The 20,604-nt window shown below is 27.4% G+C and overlaps 2 protein-coding genes across 17 annotated transcripts; both read right to left on the bottom strand.

Annotated features, from left to right (window-relative positions):
- Positions 1–1,574: 1,574 nt before the first annotated feature.
- LOC145954354 (alpha-glucan phosphorylase, H isozyme-like) lies at positions 1,575–14,504 on the bottom strand. 6 transcript variants are annotated; one of them, XM_083068405.1, is made up of 6 exons: positions 14,237–14,496; positions 13,916–13,950; positions 13,096–13,316; positions 12,804–13,007; positions 12,317–12,475; positions 1,763–1,898 (listed from the first exon to the last, which is right to left on the bottom strand). In XM_083068405.1, exons 1-5 carry the CDS (start codon positions 14,311–14,313, stop codon positions 12,323–12,325), a joined length of 690 nt encoding a protein of 229 aa, XP_082924531.1. In that variant the 5' UTR covers positions 14,314–14,496; the 3' UTR covers positions 1,763–1,898; positions 12,317–12,322. The 6 variants fall into 6 exon arrangements, with proteins under 6 accessions (XP_082924529.1, XP_082924534.1, XP_082924531.1 ...); XM_083068407.1 differs by having other exon boundaries at positions 1,766–1,892; XM_083068406.1 differs by lacking the exon at positions 1,763–1,898 and adding an exon at positions 11,852–12,115.
- Positions 2,563–8,955, bottom strand: LOC109793069 (uncharacterized). Of its 11 annotated transcripts, XM_083068395.1 has the most exons (13): positions 8,814–8,955; positions 8,579–8,666; positions 8,437–8,499; positions 7,784–7,926; positions 5,922–6,040; positions 5,240–5,532; positions 4,658–4,802; positions 4,326–4,578; positions 4,043–4,225; positions 3,863–3,955; positions 3,572–3,679; positions 2,940–3,360; positions 2,563–2,809 (listed from the first exon to the last, which is right to left on the bottom strand). In XM_083068395.1, exons 8-12 carry the CDS (start codon positions 4,506–4,508, stop codon positions 2,980–2,982), a joined length of 948 nt encoding a protein of 315 aa, XP_082924521.1. In that variant the 5' UTR covers positions 4,509–4,578; positions 4,658–4,802; positions 5,240–5,532; positions 5,922–6,040; positions 7,784–7,926; positions 8,437–8,499; positions 8,579–8,666; positions 8,814–8,955; the 3' UTR covers positions 2,563–2,809; positions 2,940–2,979. The 11 variants fall into 11 exon arrangements, with proteins under 11 accessions (XP_082924521.1, XP_082924526.1, XP_082924524.1 ...); XM_083068400.1 differs by lacking the exon at positions 7,784–7,926 and having other exon boundaries at positions 8,396–8,499; XM_083068398.1 differs by lacking the exon at positions 7,784–7,926.
- Positions 14,505–20,604: the final 6,100 nt, after the last annotated feature.

Here is a 20,604-nt window from a genome sequence, read left to right as displayed (position 1 = left end):
TTTAGTAGTATAATTAATATATATAATTTTGGGAAAAAGTATTATGTAATTTCTTAATATATTCTTAAATATTTTGAATTATCACTAACAAAAGTATTAAAAATGGAAGATAAACGCATTAATAAAAAATGTATTAATAATAATTAAGGTATAATGTGAAAAAAAAATATTTAGTACTATATTAATTTTGTAAAACATAATTAAATTGAAAAAAAAAATAGAATTGTCAAAATGCCTAACTAAATGGAACGAGAGTCCTTTAGTTAGGTGGACTACTCCTAACGAATTTACCATCAAAATTAACACGAGCTCTTTGAAACATTCAAGTAAGGTTTTGGTGGTTTTCTTCGAAATCATATCAGGCAATCAATTAAAAGACTTGTAGGATATTGTTGTGTCTCAATTAATATGTATGAGAAATTGTTGAACATTTATCATGGTCTTCGTATTGCACATGAGATGGGATACAACTTTGTTATTAATTTGTGAGTTAGACTCAATGAATGAGTTATTGCTTATCAAGCAAGAAGTGTTGCTATTTCACCCGTATGCTCCTCTAATTTCCAAAATTAGAGTCTTTCTCGGTCTCTCTTTGGAACATCTCTTTTAGACATACTTATAGGGAGAGAAACAAATGTGCTGATTGGTTGGAAAAAGTAGGAGTCAATTCTTTTGATGAACTTTTTGCTTTGTATGTCCGAGACAACTATCTCTTTTTTTTCCTTGCGGATGCTATAGGAATCTTATATCTGATGAGGTTTTTGCAAATACTCCACTTGGCAAACGGACCAAGTTTCGATGTAGTATTTAAGTATCATCCTCAGGGAATTGGGAGATTAGTAATTCTTACTCTAATGATTAATAAAGAGATGTTGATATAATTTGGAGTAAAATAATGTGAAGTAAAATTTTAGCGAAAATGTAAAATTTTTAAGACAATTATATAAAACAAGGATTCACTACAAGAAAATTGCGAATTAGAGAGGGAAAGATCCCTCGCAAATCCCTCGCTAAACAGATTAGCGAGGGAGTAGCGAGGGATTTGCGAGGGATCATTCCCTCGCTAATTAAATTCAAGTCGCTAATTAGCGACGGATGCATATCCCTCGCAATTCCCTCGCTACATTCCTTCACTTTTCCCTCGCAACCAGCTTCGCGAGTCCGTCGCAAAATTGTTCCGCTAATTCTTCGCTACCGCCTCGCAAATGTAGAACCTAAATTCCCTCGCTAATTGCATTTAATATTTCCTCGCTAAAACATCGCAAAACCTTCGCAAATATGTCCTTCGCTAATCCCTCGCTAATCCCTCGCAAATATGTCCTTCGCTAATCCCTCGCAAATATGTCCTTCGCTAATCCCTCGCAAATATGTCCTTCGCAAATCCCTCGCTAAACCCTCGCAAATCCATCAAAGCATATGGATTGAGTTCCCTCGCGAATACCACGCTAATCCCTCGCTAATATCTTGCGAAACCTTCCTAATTTATCTATATATATACATTATTCTCTCATGAATCCCTGTAGATATGCCACTTAATTTGATATTTTAAATAAATCTGAATCAACTACATAATTATTAAAAACTAGAAAAAGTAGTCACACTCAACCTCATTTGATTACTCTAAATTTATGTATTTTAACAAATGTGAATTGTACAGCCCAACCACTGAATGCTTCATATGAAAAATTTCCAATGGCAGCTTTCAGTTCCGTATGGATCTACCACAACCTGAATACTACACCACCATAAGATAAGACTATGAGACTAATCAAGTTCTTGATCTTCGTCTTCATTATCCTCTTGATGTTCTCCATCTTGATCTTCTTCATCGTCACTACCTTCTTCATCTTCTTCACCTTGCATCTCATCGTCACTTTTTTCTTTGCCACCAGCTTTTCCTAACAGGGAAGTGTAAGAGCATTAGAACTGTTAGCACAGGCATAAGAGTTTTGAGGGAAGTCTGTACAAAGAACCACTACAAGAAAAAATGATTTTTATGATGACAATATTTGTCACTATAACCTTAAAAAATCGTCACTGCATATATCTTGTGACGATATTTTGATTTGTCACTAGTCGTCACTAATATGCGAGTCACTATTTCATTAGTGACTATTTTTTAGATGTCACAAATAAAATATTTATTGTGATAAAAAATATCGTCACTAGTACTCATACACAATAATGACAAACACATGTTGTCACAAATATACAAGACTATATAGTGATAATTTAATCGTCACTACTAAAAATTAATAATGATAATAATAAAAATAATAATAACAAAGTATTACTATTATTATTGCTATTAAATGTCAATTTTTTGTCACTGATTATTAATTTTAATCGATAGAATTTTATGACTATTTTTTTATAATAATTTATATTGTTTGATTATCACTATTTATTTAATTTAAAAATAATGCACTCGTCACTTTTTTAAATGTTAAAATGAAAATAAATTAAAGTAAATACATGATTAAATAATTCAAATATAACATTAATATATATATATATATATATATATATATATATATATATAATGCAGTACATGTACAATAATGAACTAAAACACAAAAATATTTATTAGAGTAAATGCGTCAGTATTGGACACAAGTTAAAACACTAAATCACTAAATATAAATGAACCATTACATGTTTAATAACAAAAATTGAAACATAATACCAACAACATTTTAAATCCCAAATATCGTATATTAAACTATTACAACTACTAACATTTCATAAATTTTAAATTAAATAGACTATTCTCTAAGTAAAAAGACAACATCTTCATGAATTTTCAGTCCTGCAAATAAATATAAGAAAAAATAATAAATATGTAGAAAAATAAAATAATTGGTGTTTTTTTAAATGTAATCACATATAAAATTTATTATAAAATATTAATTAATAAAAGACTTCAAAAAAAAACTTACATTTTTAACTTAAGCACTTGAGTCAGTAGAGTCTACAGCATCACATTTCTCCCAATAAGTTAGCTATTTGACGCTTCACTTCATTCTCAACATTTTGCTTCATTTGCTCTTGTTGAGCATCAATCAATTCTCTTTGAGATTGCAATTCAATTTGTAGTTGAATATTGGTCTCCTCTTGCTTTTTAGTAATATCAGTCAATTTTTGCACTTCTAAATCTAAATTATTTGCTCGATTTTGAGCATTCTCAAGTTGATTTTGAAGAAATTGTTTTTGTGAAAATTTCTTAGTTATTCCTGAACTACCAACACCTATAGAGTGATTTGGTTTTCTTCCTAAAACAATGGCAAAGTGTTCCACCAATGGTACAGGGGCCTCTGAAATATTTTCCTGATATATGTCACTTACATTCTTCAAATCTTCCTATAAAAATATAAAAAAAATTATGATGTCATTAAAAGTTTCACTATACTAGTTCACAAATAGATATTAAAAAATTGCATAAAAGCATTATTACTAACTATCAACACATAAAGAAAATTGCAACTATATATAATATGTCACATACAATATATATAATTAATGTTTTATATTTAATAACAACATAAATTCTATAAAATATCTTTTTACTTACCATAATTTGTTCTCCATTTGGAATGCACCAAGTCCCATTAGATCTCATACGTGTTGCTTTCCAAACTTCCATAGCGTTTGGCCATTCATCAGCTTTGGATTCTTGTTTCTATTAAAATAAAATAATAAAATAATACAAGTAAATTAATGATTAAATTATCAAAAATAAAATTTAGTGTTAAATGACTTTATAAATTTGCAAACCTTACATTTATTGATATCTTATTCTATATGAAAATAAAAAGGGAAATTGTTTTATATAATGTACAAAGAATTTTACATGAAATATTACCATTTCAAATGCCTTTTGCACAATTGATTTTGTACCGGTAATTGATTTCATCTCTTGCTTGCTTCGATTAACTTTATTTTTTAAGCTCCTTTCCTGCATATGAATAAAAATTATTTATAATCATATAAATATAAAATTATAACAAATAAATTTAAACTCAAAATATTTAAGTAATTTTACCTGAAATTTTAAATCACTCCACTTATTATTGATTAACCAATTCCAATCATCAGGAAATACATTTTTTGGCCTTCCCTTCTTTTTGAGATATAGTTGATGTAAATGATAAAGCTTATTTTTGTATTGAGATTGAATTTGCTTCATTGCATATTCCTTAACCTCATCAGATAAACTTAATGCATCCTATGTCACATGAATATTATAAGAGAAACATAAACAAAACATTATCAAATGAAGTTTAAAAATATAAATTATGTTGAATGAAAGCAATAATCATACTAACCTTTATATGTTTCCACATTTCATCTACATCATCTTTAGCTATTTCACTCCAACTATTAACTTGCAAAGGAGCTTTCTGGCGTATACAAACTTGTGCCTCTGAGTTAAAATATTTTGCATGTTTTCCACATATCTTATAAAATGGTGGAGGAAATTGAATGTCAATATTTTTTCCTTTTGCCATAAGCCTTTTTTTTTCTTTTTAAATTTTGCATTAATTGTATGTCCACGTCCTTTCCTTATGGCATGATCACCTAAAATAAATAAGATAAATTAATAATATTTTATACTAATAATATTTTATTTTTTCCTAAAAAAGTGTCATAAAAGTACCTGAATTAGATTCAACTTGTTCTACATTCATAGTTTCTGAGGCATGAGCTGTCCTATTGAGTTGAGACTCATTCAGTTGTTTTTCAACGTGTGTAAATGGACCATTAGAGACTCTTTTAGAATTCAATCTCAATGGTCTTATCACCTATCAATTAGAATAATTAATTATACAAATTAAAGGTAAATACAAATTACATTATTAAATAAGTAAAAAAGAATGCCATAATCAAATTGATGAATTGTCTGTGCATTTCAAGTATCAATCCAAAATGATAAGATTTGTCTAAAATTGGTGTTCTCTAAGAACTACAAAGTGACTATCCATACAAAGGTTTTTAAAAAAATTTGTATGAGCATATAAGATTATGAGACACCATACTTTGTTGAAAGACTATCATCAATAACTTGTAAAACTATAAATTTTAGGGATTAGTAATATTTGATAAGAAAAGTTTTTCCTAAATGCATATGTTATTGACTTAAATGATTAACAAACTAAATTACTCTAATACAATCTATTATAATTTGATAACAAAATAATGCATATTAGAATTACAATGAAAAAAAAAATTCAACACTTGCCTTTCTTTTTCGTGACCCAAAAGCATTTTCAACACTAAAATCATTATCGTTGTTATCCTCACTAGAAAAATTTGATCCAAGTTCTTCTTCATCTTCAAGTATGTAGTCTTCATCATCCTTTTCAACTTTCTCTTTATCTCTCTTCTTAGAATTTTGAATCAGATCCTTAAAAATGGAGGAGATTTGGGACAACCCAAGAGCCTCTAATCTTGCTCTATTTTCTGCAATTTTTTGCATCCTCTGCTCCTCATACTTGGAAGTTTCAAGCTTTGACGTTGTTTTTCTCTTCTTCACTACAAACAATAAACCTTTCAATATTAGATATATTAAGTTTATATTACCATTTAAGAATCCAATTGGAATAGTAAAAAAAAAATCAATCTTTGAAATTATTGATTCTTCTTTTTCCAATTGTACATTATTTTTAATCATATATCACAATCTTAGTTTATCATTTTGGGATAGAGTTTAGTTTAGTTTAATGTCCAGAGAAACTTATTACAACAATCAATGGAAGTGAAATTGATGATGACCTAATAATTACAATAATCAAGAGAATTGAATTGTGAAAGAGAGAATGATGATATAAAGAAAATAAAAATACCATACAATGTTTCTGATTGCAAAAGGCGAACCAAACTTTCTTGACAAGAGGAAAAAGAGAATAAAGTTGAGAGGTTACCTTAGATTTTTCTACGCTCTTCGTTTTCTGCAACGTTCTTGATGGGAGAGAAAATAAAAAAGAAAAGTGGGAGGTTACCTAAAATCTTTTTCTTTCCCGCTTGTTTATCAGTGTGTCTCCTGAAAAATAAGAAAGTGAGAGGTTACCTATTCACGCTTGCTTATCAGTGTGCAGTGTGTCTCGTGAATTTGTTTTAGGTTAAGTAAAAAAGTTAAACAATAAATAAATAAAATTATAAAAAAAATTATAAAAAAAATTTAAATTTTAATTCCTTAAAATAAGGATATTATTTATTATTTTTTTATTAAATAATTCAAGATTATGTTATATAAATTAAATTTTCATAAAAAAAATAAGCTACGCATTTTTTCAAAGACCTAAGATTACAAATTTCAATAACTAATTTTATGTCATTAATATTTTTTTATTTATTATAAAAGTTGATAGAAAGATTAATAGTAGTTGAAATAAAAAACATTTATTAGTGTGTCTCAAAAGGTATAAATTTTAAAGTTTTTATAAAATATTTGCAAGTTTGTCATATTGTAAAAGTTAATAATTAATTTTTTAATTCTCAAAGCAATATAATTCAAACACTAATAATATTATTGTATTACACATATTAAATAACATATTATCTACTAATAATATGAAGAGAATAAGTTGTGCAGTAAGTACTTCCCTCCAACATACTTTTATATACAAATTTTATAAAATAAAATTAAAATTCTATTGTTTAAGTGAATGCATTTAGCTATTTCATGATAGATGTACAATTTATAAGTGACAGTTTATAAAATTGGGCAATCTGATAGAAAACTAGATTGGGTCGAAGGACCTTGACCAAAACTAAGGATCATCAATCTAATTATAATATATAATAGTTTAGACAATGAATATAACATCAAATGAATAAAATAAAACTACAATAGTAATACTGTTCTTATCAAGTTCAAAGTAAGAAGCAATGTATAATACATTTCTTTTTGTGATAGTTGCTTCAATTAGAGTTCTTGTCTATCTGGTAGGGGAGGGATAGTCCAATAATAATAATTCAATTGATATATACGCACATATATAGCCTATAGGAAGCTTATCGGGTGAGAGATGACAGCATAAGAGGAGTTAATCTCAACCATCGATATATATATAGTTATAAGGCCAAAATTAACACCTCCCACTCGTGCTCTCACTAGATTTCATAGGAATAGCAAAATTTGAAGAGGTAATGCTAAGACTTGGTATCTAAAAGGAAAATACTACAAAAGCAGAACAAAAGTGAACAAAAAAGACAAACTGAAAAGGAGAGAAACAAACAAGATAATGATCACTCATCCCACAACGTAACCTTTAAAGGGATTTGTTAATACTATTTAAAAAGAAAAGGTTAGAATATTCTCATGGACCCAAACCTACTTCAAAATAATTTGGGCATACAATTTGGTTTGTAAAGAATCATAGAATACTAACATCCACTTGATCAAGCAAGTTCAAATTAATGACAGCTTACGTTTGACAAGCCACCAGAAAATAGTGCAAATGAGAAATATATGATCTCTGATTAATTAACTGAAGCTTTAGAAACCCTTTTCCAGTTACTTTGTAGAGGGAACTTGAGTAATTTGCATATTGATACTGCACAATGATAAACTTGCAGTTTTCTATTCTGCAATTCAGCTTTAGAAATGAACTATTTAATTATGATTAACAAGCAAATCCAGCTTCAATCAACAATTTCTGAGTAAAGTTTATTTTATAATCATAAAGAGCAGAAGAAATGGAAGAAATTATAGAATAATTTAGCTTTCCCCCCTCTGGAGGACTTGCAAACAAGTAATTACTAAAATGAACAAAAATTCTACCTTGGTCTTCTTTTGCTTTGATCTTTTGTGAGAAAAGTTTTCACCCTGTGTCTTAAGTTACAACTTAGCTCCTAAATAAGTTTTGCAGAATTTTCAGTTAGTGCCCCTAGTTCTAATCCAACTGCAGCAATGTTAGTGGGTTCCTGACAAGACAAGTCCAAACCATATCAACAAATATATAATTTTATTGTTAATTTTAAAGTCTGACTCAGATCAATTGAATTTAGAGCATAAACAACAATATTTCCTGGGTTTTAAATCCGTTCTTTCCTTAAATCCTTCACCAGTTACAGAACAATCAAGTAGAGGGATTCACTCCATTTCCCACGTCCCTTGATTACCTCATACTCAAATAAAAGAGATAAAATAAGAATAAATTTACAAAAAAATTTGTTCGAACAAGCAAAACATGTTATTTAGAAGCCATACATATTTTTTGCATATTCAAAAGATAAAGCATAAATAATGCCCGAAAGGAATATTATAACAAATGCTGATACCAATTTGACTTTCTTTTATATATGAATCAAAATTGACTTCAGACTTTTAAAACATGTAAAAAATTCTAAATAAATTTCAATCAGAAAGAAATGATTGTGATAAACTCATTACCAAAACATAGAACAGGTTAGTGGTCACATCCCCGCATGTACCTTAATGGGCGCAGAACACAATAGTGGCAGATAGACTCTACGATTTTCTTTCGCATGAAAGCACTGAAATGCAAAAAACAGAAACTTTTAAAAATTGCGAAAATAAAATATATAGATAAACTCAAATCTGAAAAAGAAATACCAAAGAAAGAAGACTTTATCATAGTTTAAGTCATGCCCATTATTTGCATTTTATCAAAGATGATCACTGTTTCTTTGCTTTTCTATATCTTAAAAAGGAAATAGATAATGTTAGGGATTTGCATTTTACAGAAACCATTAATCATCGGAAGCGGAAGCGACAACCACATACCTCTTCGTGAGCAAAAAGAGAGCGAAAAAGAGAAAACAAAAACGAAAAACAGAGAGAAACAAACCTCTTCGTGAGCAAAAAGAGAGCGAAAAAGAGAGACAAATCTTTTCGTGAAGAACGACGCCGTTCAAGGGGAAGCCAAGCTCACCTCCTCTTCAACTCCTCTTCACCTCACCTTTCACCTCCTCTCAATTCGTGGTTGGTTTCTGAAATTTGAAGAAGGAAATTTCACTCTTAGGGTTGGAGGGAAACTAAAAAAATAAAGCGGTAATATCTTTTTTTTCATTTATTTTATATAAGTATAAAAAATATTAGTCAATATAATTTTTGAAACATATTATATTATTAAATACAAATATTTTAAAAACTCTAAAAAAAAACTTTTTTATATAAATGTTAATTATAAAAATAAAATAAAATAATACAAAAAGTATCATAAAACATTAATTACATTAATTTTAAATTATCGTCATTTTAAAGTAAAAGTAATTATAAAATTTACATAAGAATAATAATAATTGTTACTATTATATGCTAAAAAATAATGAATATATGCAAGAAACAACTTCTGTAACAATTCTTTTTCTTTAAAATATCAAAAGAATAATTATAAAAATTTCTATTACTAATATATTAGTATTAGGAAAAATATGTTTTAGAAAAAAAAGTCATATCAAGTAGTCAAATTGATGTCAAGATATGTATATACTTAGGTTTTCATTATCTCCTTCATATGCTAACATTTCATTCAAATATAGGTTATAATTTATTAAAAAAAAAGTTCAATAATTTATAAAAGTTAATTTTTATTTATTTTTTAATATTATTTTTTACTTATTCTTAATATAATTATACTTTGCATATATTTTTGTTGTTGATTTTTATTTACAAAATTAATTATATATCATTTTATGTTATTTACTAAAATAAATGGTCCATAGCATGAGGATTAATATAATATATTAAAAAAATTAGAAGGTGCAAAATGATAGGGCCAAGATTCCCCTTAACTTTCAGGTAGGTCCTTCCTTATACACAACAATAATAAAGTAACACCATGAGGGCAACACATTCAGATGCTCCAACCTTAGCAAAAAAATCTATAGTTGCATATTAAAAGAAGGAAGGTATGATTTATAAAAGAAAATAAAACAAAAAAAGGTATGTTTTGTAACAAAAAAGAAAGAGAATGAAAAGTGTGTTTTGTAACAAACTAAAACATGAAAGATTTGTTTGGTAACTAAAAATATACGGAAGGTATGCAAATTTATAAATTTTTAATTTAAGAAAATCATTTTAAAATGTAAAATAATTTTAAAAATATTTATTCTAAAATATCCTAAAAATATTCTCATCACTTCCATTCAAGATAATTATTTTAGTTATATAAAGAAAATAAGTTAGTTTATTTTTATTTGATATTTTCTTAGAGTTAGGTAATAAACTTTAAAATATTTATTTATTATAATATTTTAATTCATAATATAAATATTATGTGCAATGGACAAACTTAAATGCTATTAAGTAAATAAATGAAAAAGACTATCTAATTAACAACTAAAATAATCTTATTTAAATTATTTAATTTTATTATCATTTAGATAATATTTGTTATATTTTAACATTTTTTATTAATAGAGATAATGTTATTATCTTAATTTGGATAATGTTATTGTCATAGATAATTTGTTAATAACAGTTTTCTTTTCCAGGTTTGAATGTTCTATATATAGTCATGTTAAGTACATGAGAATGCATAACATTTTTCTTTACTATAATTTCAAGTCTGAGTCATTGATATGCAGTTGGATTGAGTACTTGAAGAAAGATATCTATCATGAGAGGAAGATTGTTTAAATTTTATACTAATTTTTTTTAATTTAAAACTTTCACTTAAAGATATAAAAGTAACTTTAGTTTAGTGGTTATTTTCTTCTTTTAACTTTATAATAAATTATATAAATAAATAATATATTTAAATATATAAATTATGTTTAAAATTAATATAAATAAATATTTTTAAATATATCAATTATATTTTAAATTAAGATAAATAAATATATTAAGCTAATTATTAATAATTTTTTTAAAATATTAAAATTTAATTTATAAATAAATATGACTAATATTTTATTTTGTGTATTATCGATTATAAGTATTTATATATAAATAAGATTTAATATGTAATAAACAAGCATTTATAATTTTATAGATTATATTATCATTAAAAATTATAAAATAAATATTTTAAAATATATAAATTATTATTTAAAGTTTTAAATTTATTAAAAATAATTTAAACTATGTCATAATATTAATTTTAAATAGAAATCAATAGCTTATTAATTATAAAAGTAAGTATATAGACAAATAAATATTCAAAACATAAATCAATGATGATAGTAAGTGAAAAAGGTCATGTTCAAATCATGATTTAGACATTGATATATTTTTTTAATATTTATCTATTTGGTCAATTCAATTTGTGTTTCTCTATTTTTATATTAGTTGAGTTAATTTTTGAGGGCTAGAAGGTTAATTGGCCACTAAATGAGAATATTATACAACTAACTACTTTAATTTGATTTTTATAACTTGTTAATACAATAACAATAAATATTCATAGAAACACTTCATATTTTTTATGATGAATAATTTGTCACTTGTAATTAAAAATAAGTCATAATTTTTATAATAATCACTCATGAATTAAAATATTTGTGACAAAGTTAACTTTTTGTGACAAAAACATTTATATATATAATAAAATTTGTATTAGTGACGATTTTAAGTTAAGAAAACAAAATTTATAGATATTAGTGTCAAATTTTTATGACAAAAAAATTTTAGTCACTATTAATAATATTATAGTGACAACTTGTTTTTTTTGTCACTATTGTAAATAACACTAGTGACAAAATAAAATTTAGTCACTAATAATATATTATTAGTGACAAGTTTTATTTTCATCACTATTGTTAGTCACAAAAAATCACATTTCTTGTAGTGAACACGTAGTTCGTTGACAAAAGATGTAGGCAATTGGAGAATTCAAGATCAGAATAAAATAAGCCAAGGGGCCAAAGCAACGAACAAGGGAGAAGAGGAGAAGAAAGAAAAATGAATTAACTTATGAGAGTTGTAAAGGAAGTAAGGACTTCTACAGGATATATGCAATTGAGATCAGAAGATCAACAATCTCTACTACCATAATGCTAACAAGAACGACAATTTTAATCAATATGATCTCTGTCCGCATCAATGAAATATGTATGTATAATGAAACATTTATTGCAACCAATTGTAAAATTATAAGTCTGCCCCAAGCACTTGGTCAAAATAGTGGAGCTCTGAAAATCTATCCCACTGCAAAATAATAGAACCAAAAACATATTTCTTTTACTATTGGTATGCACAATCAATTTTGGGGCCTGAGATGGAAGTATGGAACCATTAGCCTGTATTATTATAAGCAAATATGCATGATAATATATGTATCCCTTGGTACCCTAATTTTTTCTGCTTACAAAGGCTCTTTATCTAGAAAGTTAAACAAAATTAATTTACCTTCAACTAGCTATTGACCTCAGGATCACTGTTGACAACAGCACAGACATCATTCACCAGCCTGACTATCCTTATAGCATTTGTGTATGTTGCAAATGTCTTGCCTCCAATCATCACAGTGCGTGGAGTAGTTTTTTTACGTTCTTCAGGGCTCATCTCCTATTACAATTTAGTTATAACGACTATCTTAAGCACAGAGCATAATTTTGTATAATGCGGGGCCTTTTACAAAATACAGTGGGGACAGTATATTAGTATCTCCTAGATGAAAGCAGATGAATACTAATATGAGACATGTATTTTGCTAAATATTACTGTGACAAAAAATAAAATGTTGAAGTTGCAGCTTGAGTACGAGGATAAGGACACAGATTTTCATGACTCATTATGAACATGGGTTAAAAGCAATAAAAAGAAAATATAGGTAAATTAGAACGATTGGCATTTCACAAATTTACCCTATCAAACAGCAGTCTATTTCTCATACCTTTAGCTTCTTGTATCTATAAATCACACCAAGAATGTTTAGTAGCTGCCTCTTGTATTCATGGATACGCTTGACTTGAATGTCAAACAGACTATCTGGGTCAATGCTCTCCCCTGTCACTTGCAAAACATACCGTGCCAAACGCTGCTTGCTAGCCATCTTTGCAGACAACCATTCTGCTTGCAGATCGTCATTGTCAGCAAACTACGAAAAAAACACCAGGAATTTACTGTTAGAATACTGCAGTAGTAGGAATCAGTTAGCTGCAGAGAAGAAGCATCTGGGTACCTACCTGTCGAAGACCTGTTAACAAGTCAAGATTGGTTACCCATTTATCAGTTTTTAACCATTTGGTGATTATCCCACTTAGCTCAGGATTACAAAATTGGATCCATCTTCGAGGTGTAATCCCATTGGTTTTATTTTGGAACTTTGTTGGCCATATGGAAACATAATTTGCAAATAATTCTGACTTTAATATATCACTGTGTAACTGAGCAACACACCATTCACCTACAAAGAGATAGGAACCAATAAATAAATAAAATTCAGCTGAAATCCATTTCACATACATAAACAACAGGGTTGTGGGGAAAAAGAAAATTAATAATTAAAAAAAGGAAAGTTCATCCTTTATTCTAATACCACTATTGGAATACTAGGTGACTTTGGAAAAACAAGTGAACCGTGCATTGCAGTATTAACATCACAAATGTTCTTTTGATGTTAGATTTAATCTTAAAACCAATTAACATTAAGTGAAATTGTCCAAAAGATATATAAACCGCACCCGGAGAATTGAGACAGACAATGTGGGACACCCGGAAAATGTATGTATAATGAAACATGCACTATATCAATTCAATCAAACATATGACTTAAAAAATATAACACTAATAAGCACAACTATATGTTAATCTCTGATTATAATGAAGCAACCCAGTTGCATATTTGGAATATTTTTCTTCAATTTCTAATATTATAATATTATAATTTTTCTTCAATTTCTAATATTATAATGCAATTTATGATATTTACTCATCACTTGCTATTAGGTGCAGACACATGATTAAAAAATCATGAGAAAGAATCAAAGTAAATAGATTATGAACCTTTATAAGGAATATAACTGGTCCTCGTAAGATTCCTGCAAGTTGAAGAATACTATGAAGGAAGCGAAGTTTGTTAGATTGAAAACCAAAGAGCAAAAGGAAATTAAATAATTGGTTTAATTAATTTTATTTTATTTAAAATTAAATATATAACTAATTTAATGTAATTTTGTAAGTTTATCCAATTTGCCCGAACTAAATAACAAAGCACGCATGCTGAAGAATAATGAAAGACAAAATAAAAGAACCTCGATCAAGCATTTCTACGAACAGTTAGAGTGCAAAATGCAAAATTATAGATATGAGAAATTTTAGTTTTACCTGCCTCCCACGTCCCTTGCATTCAGAAGCACCTTCAATAATTCCAGGAAGATCAAGTAACTGAATCTTAGTATCATTATAATGTATAATCCCAGGAATACAGGTCAGAATTCTAGCTTTACTCGTGCAGTGGAAGGCCCACGCTGATGAATTCAGGCGCCGTGCGTATTGGCGATTTGTACGCGGAGGAAGAGCGGGCTGGCACCTTTCACCGACCTCATCTTTTACCTTTCACCTTTGAAAAAGTAATTTCACTCTTAGGGTTTAGGAGGGAAACTAAAAAAATATGGCACTAACAACTCTTTTTTCATTTATTTTATATAAATATAAAAAATATTAGTTAATATAATTTTTTAAAATATTATATTATTAAATATAAATATTTTAAATTTTTTATTTGATAAATTTAAATAACTTTTATCTTTATAAATAAATTTAATTTAAACTATAATTAAAATTAATAATAAGTTAAATAGAAATAATATTGATAAAAATATACAAAAAGATATATTATTATAATTTTAATATCATATTATTTTAAATTCCAAAATAATATTAAAAAAGATAAATATAAGAAAAAAATTATACAGTAATAAGTTGTTGTTTTAGTTTTAAAAATAATAAAATATTGGTATTTGAAAAAAATTTAAAATACATTAAAAATGAAGTGAAATATTTACTCTATACAATTAGTTTTGTTTTAAATCTCATGTATTTATTACTTTTACCTCTTATAATATTAATATTGCTTTTATTTTGAATATTTTTAAATAAAAATTTAAATTAAGTTGATTAAAATTTTTATAATTCAAATTACTGAAACGAATATTACTTAATATTATACGTGTTTTATATTTTTTTTTCGGAGAAAAGGTAAGTGTATTTTTTTCTTCACATAATCATGCAATATTTATTAGTTATAGAAAATGCATTAGTAGTAAAATAAATACTTTAAAAAGTAGTATTTCTTTTAACAATATTATAATAAAAATTTTATTTAAGATTTATTTATATATGATATAAATGTACTAAAATTACAATTGTATAAATTTATAATAATATTTGGAACAAAAAACTTATAAAAATGAAAAGTATTATAGCATACTAATGTGGCGAGAAAGAAAAAAGTAAAGTTATGTTTATTGAAAAGAAAACACACACACACACACATATATATATAGAGATAGAGAGAGAGTTATGGAGAGAAGGTAAATTAAATTAAATTTATTAAAAAAGATAGAGAAAAAAAACATGTTGAGCAAAAACGTTTTTGAAAAAATCGTGATACTTGTTTAGAAAAAAAAACTTCCTTTATATATAATATGATAATTAACAAATATCTTGATAAAATTGATTAATATATATATATATATATAATTTATGCTTACTTTAATATTTCAAATATTATATATGAAATATAAGCTAAATATTAATTTAAAGTTTTTTAATGTTGATCCTTCCAATATTTTAAAATTATTTTTAATCCTTATAGGATTATCCTTTCTCAATTTCAATCTTTATAATATTTTTTTTCAAAGTTTAGTCAATATAACTTTATATTTTTTCTTTCTAATTTTTAGTTGTTAGTACGAAGTTACATGAACTAAAGTGAAAGAAAATTATAATATATATTTAAAGAACTAAAATTTGAAAAATCCATATTTATATGGATTAAAATTTAAAGAACTAAAATTGAGAAAACATGAACTTACAGAGACTAAATTCAAATATAAATCAAAATAAACAAAAATATTTTAAATTATCATAATTAAGAAAACAAAACATATACGGACTAAATTCATATTGTAAACATATAAATTATATTTAAAATTTATGATGATATATATATATATATATATATGTGTGTGTGTGTGTGTGTGTGTGTGTGTTTGTGTGTATGTGTTTTAAAAAATCTATATGAGTGAAAATTCAGTTACTTCAAAAGTAACTCTTAAAAGAGTTATTTAATGAATGTAATTACGTTATATATATTGAATTTCTTGTTCAATAAATTAAGTCTAAAAATTTGTATATATACTTTATCTTTTAATCAATAGTTTTATTTAATAGATAATGTTAGATAATACTTAATAATTTTTAAAATTAATATTAGATAATATTTAATAATTTTAAAAATATTTTTAAATATTCAATAATTAAAAAAATGAAGAGATAACAAATAAGATAAAATATATATAAGTAAAATAAAAAGAAAAAAATATGAGAAATTTCAAATTCTTACTTTTATGGGAGAATTTGAAATTATACTATTTCAATAAATTTTACAAATACTTGAATTTCAAATTCTACTAGCAACGAAATCTCTTATTTGCAAGGGATTAGCGAAAAACCTTTTCCCTCACTAATTTGCGACGAATTTGCGAGGCATTTGCGAGGGCTATACTTATAACTCATTAGCGAGGGATTTGCGACAAGAAAACGCCCTCGCTAAATGAAAAATTCATTTTTATATTTTGGCTCATAATTTGGCGAGGGATTTGCGAGGGCCTCAGTTCCTCGCTAAATAAGCACTAGCTTTAGCGACGGATTTGCGAGGAGATGAAGGTTGGTCGCAAAATGATCCTATTTAGCGAGGGATATAAATCGAAGCTATTTCCTAGCTAATTAGCGAGGGATTAGAGAGGGACTGTATTCCTCGCTAATCCCTCGCTAATTAGCGAGGAAATAGCTTGGATTTATATCCCTCGCTAAATTCCCTCGCTAATCCGTGAAATTCTTGTAGTGATTGGACCCTGGAGCACTTGCTAACTCTTAAATTTTCTTAAAATAAATATGATTTCAATTTCATTACCTCCATGTTCATTTAGTAATCCAACAAGATTCCTCAAAGTTGAATCCTAATTAATCTAAAACATGATTCCTTTATGTTTTGAAATTAACACTTTGCATTAAGACCAATGACTTGAACAATAGTGACTAACCATATCAAGTCTATCCCTAGAACAAGAGATGATTAGGTGCAAGATTCAGTTCAGGTTTTCAAAAACGTTTTCCAACAGGATTCAAAAACCAAAAATTCATACAACGGGTGATCAATCCGATATAAGCATTAAAAGTAGAATCAAGCACAAGTAATGAGGATGAAATGCATATATAGATTTAAGAAATAGAAGAGTTAGTAGTTAGACCAAGACCAATCCTCAAAAGGTTTAGCCCTTCATGGCCATTTACAAGATCAAAGGAGTAGAAGAAAAAATTACAAAGGAAGAGATGAAGAAAAGGAGTTGATCCTCATTCCCAAGTGATCCAGCCTCCCAATCTTCGTTCCCACTCTGTTCTTCCCGGCCCCTTCGTGTGCTCTTGACCTTGTTTTTGCTCTGTTTTTTTTTTCTCTTCTCCAAAAGTTCCTTCTTTCCCTTTTATATTAGCTTCAAAACAGGGGAGGAATTGTAATTTTTAAGTCCACCGCTGCAGCTGTAGAATCACAGCTATGACTGTGGAGAGTTCTTCAAGGTGAAGTAAGCTTCACAGTTGCAGCTGTGGTTTCACAACCATAACTGTGGAAACTCCTTCAAGCTTAAGGAACCTCCAACGCTGTAACTGTGAATTTCACAGCTATGGTTGTGACTCTCTGGTGCTCTCTCTCAATCATCAGTGTTCCATGGCTCAAGCTGTGAGCCTATAGCTTTAGCTTCAAGTCTTTGGACCCTTAAATTTGCACTCCAGATTTCCACAGCTATAGTTGTAGAACCACAACTATAGTTGCAACTTTCTGACATTCTGATTTCTTCCCAAATTTCCACACCTATAGCTCCAGAACCACAGCTATGGCTGTGGAATTTTGTCTTCCTAAATTTTCTGCAAAAAATGAGGGAAATCATCATTAATTTTCTACTACTCTTCTATCTTTTAATATAAACTTAATTCTTCCTAATTAGAGTTAAATTATCATATATATATATATATATTTATATTTATAATTTATAAAAAAAGAGTACCAAAAGTTGAATGTAATTCATGAATAAAAGACACTCGACAATATCCTAGGGATAGTTAGTTTTTCTTCCTCCTTTTGTTTTTGTCTTTTCCATTGATAAAAAAATGGAAGGAGAGTATATTCTTAACATTTTTCTTTACTACAATACACTTTATGATGAACTTGATACTCTATCTAACTTTTTATAAAACTCAATTACCAATTCATTAGAATAAAACAAGTTAGTTAATTAGTTTTATATTTTTGGTAACCATGATTTAGGTACAAAGAATCCACTATTGAAAACAACGATTAATTTTCACCGAATATTGTTAGCATGTATAAGATAGATATTTTTCTTCCAACATACTCTTTTCCATACTTAAAGTCATGAATTAGTATAAACAATGGTTAATTAATTTAGTTAATAATATTAAATTTATAATTTTATTTTCAAAACTACCCTTAATATTAATGAAACTCACTCTACAATTACATGAATTTAGTTAAATATATTTCTTGAAAAAAAAAAAACAATACAAAAGACATTTTAGATTAGTTCTTATACATAAAGTTAATACCTTTTATTTGACTTTAATTAGAGCAACTCCAACGTAGTTGCTTGTTGAGTTGCTTAACTCTTACCTACTGTTAGTTGACAATTTTTGGCAATTGGAGCAAATATTGCGGGATTATAAGAACAAATTGCTTATATAAGCAACTCTATGATTGGTTGCTTAGTCTTTTTTTAATAATAAAATAAATAGAAACTAGTTGAGATAAAGAAGAAAAACTTGACAGTTTTTTTTTCTTTTCATTAGAGCAAATATTGTGACATTAAAAGAACAAGTTGCTTATAGTTGGTTGCTCAACCATTTTTTTTAATGATAAAATAAATATAAACAAGTTGAGATAGAGAAGAAAATAGGACCCACACCATAAAAAAGAAAGTAGTAAGAATTTTTAAGTAGGATGTGATGGGTAAGACTCATTAAAAAAAGTATTTAAATAACTATGAGTTTAGCATAGAGATGCTGTCATTATAAGATTTCAAATCCTACTAAGAAATTGAAATATTGAAATGCTTCTTATCTATGTGATAAACGCATATGTTGACTAGAATAAATAGAATAAAAAAAATGTAATATATTATTTTACTCATTCCTTTCCACGATGACCGTAATTTTAGTATTTAAAAAATGTTTGAAAATAATATTCCCACCTTTTAATATAATATTAATAAACTTTTTTTTCCAATTTACTATTTCATAAATTATTTAACATCATAATGCATTTATTAAAAAAGTGAGTTATTTTAGCAAAATTAAATAAAAATATTTATTATTATCTTTAATGTGTGTATAAAAACTTTAAATACAATTATTGTAAGAAGGAGAAAGTATTAATCATGTGTTTCAAGCCACCAAAAGGTTATTATTTAGAAATCAAGATATTGCTGTGATTAAGGCTAAGTCTACCATGAGTCCCAATTGAAGTGGTTCACTGCTGAACTAAGTCATTTTTGCTTTTCAAGATGTGGTTCATGGATGAATAAATAATTTTTAACCGTAAGATATATAGTTATAAAATCAATAGTCAAGATTTATCACCGGTTACTATTTGACAAACAAATTAATTGTAAATTAAGTTATTTTAGAATATTAAATGTTAGCTTTTTCTAATTTGTAATTTCAATTACCATTGTAGTTAGAAGGAAGTTTATTGGACAAATTTTGAAGGTTCTACTTCGACCTCCTTTGTGAGTCCATTACGGAATCCGCCAAAGAACCGTGACAAAGGTGATTATGTCTTCAATTTGGGTTATTGTTAATTATAATGATTTTAATAGAAGCAAGGGTTCAAAGGTAATTATGAATTCAATGAGTTATTGTTAATTATAATGATTTGAGAGGGCAACCCTCAGAAAGCATTAGATGCATATTATGTTGAGAAAATACAAGTAAAATGATGAAGCAAATCATCTCTAATTGCAAAATACAACTAAACTTTTCAAAATTCCCACCTTTTCACCCGAAATAGTAGTAAAAATTGTGAATTTATTGTTGCAGCAAACAATCAAGAGAAGCAACTATGATGTGCTAAAAAAAATGGTGGCCACTGCACTCTGGTGTCTCCGCTAGTCGGACTCCGCTTTTGCGATCTGCATACTATCATCGTCATTCTCCATCGTGTTCCAATGTCGCTCATGGACGAGCTGACACAAGAACAGGACGCCAACACACAGATGGTACTACACTATGCTTTGCGGTGGTGGATCTCGACACGGTGGTGCTATTACGGAGAAAAGAGACACATGCAGTATGTGGGTGGCGAATTGAGCTAAGACGTGAGATGAACTTGCTCGTTTGAGTTTGCGCCGTTTCGGTGAGTGGAGGAATGAGAAAGAAAAGTCTTACTGTAATTTTACACA

Source organism: Cajanus cajan, chromosome 2 (assembly GCF_000230855.2).
Source record: "Cajanus cajan strain Asha chromosome 2, NIPB_CcT2T_4, whole genome shotgun sequence".
NCBI lineage: Eukaryota > Viridiplantae > Streptophyta > Magnoliopsida > Fabales > Fabaceae > Cajanus > Cajanus cajan.
This window is presented reverse-complemented; position numbering and strand designations above follow the sequence as displayed.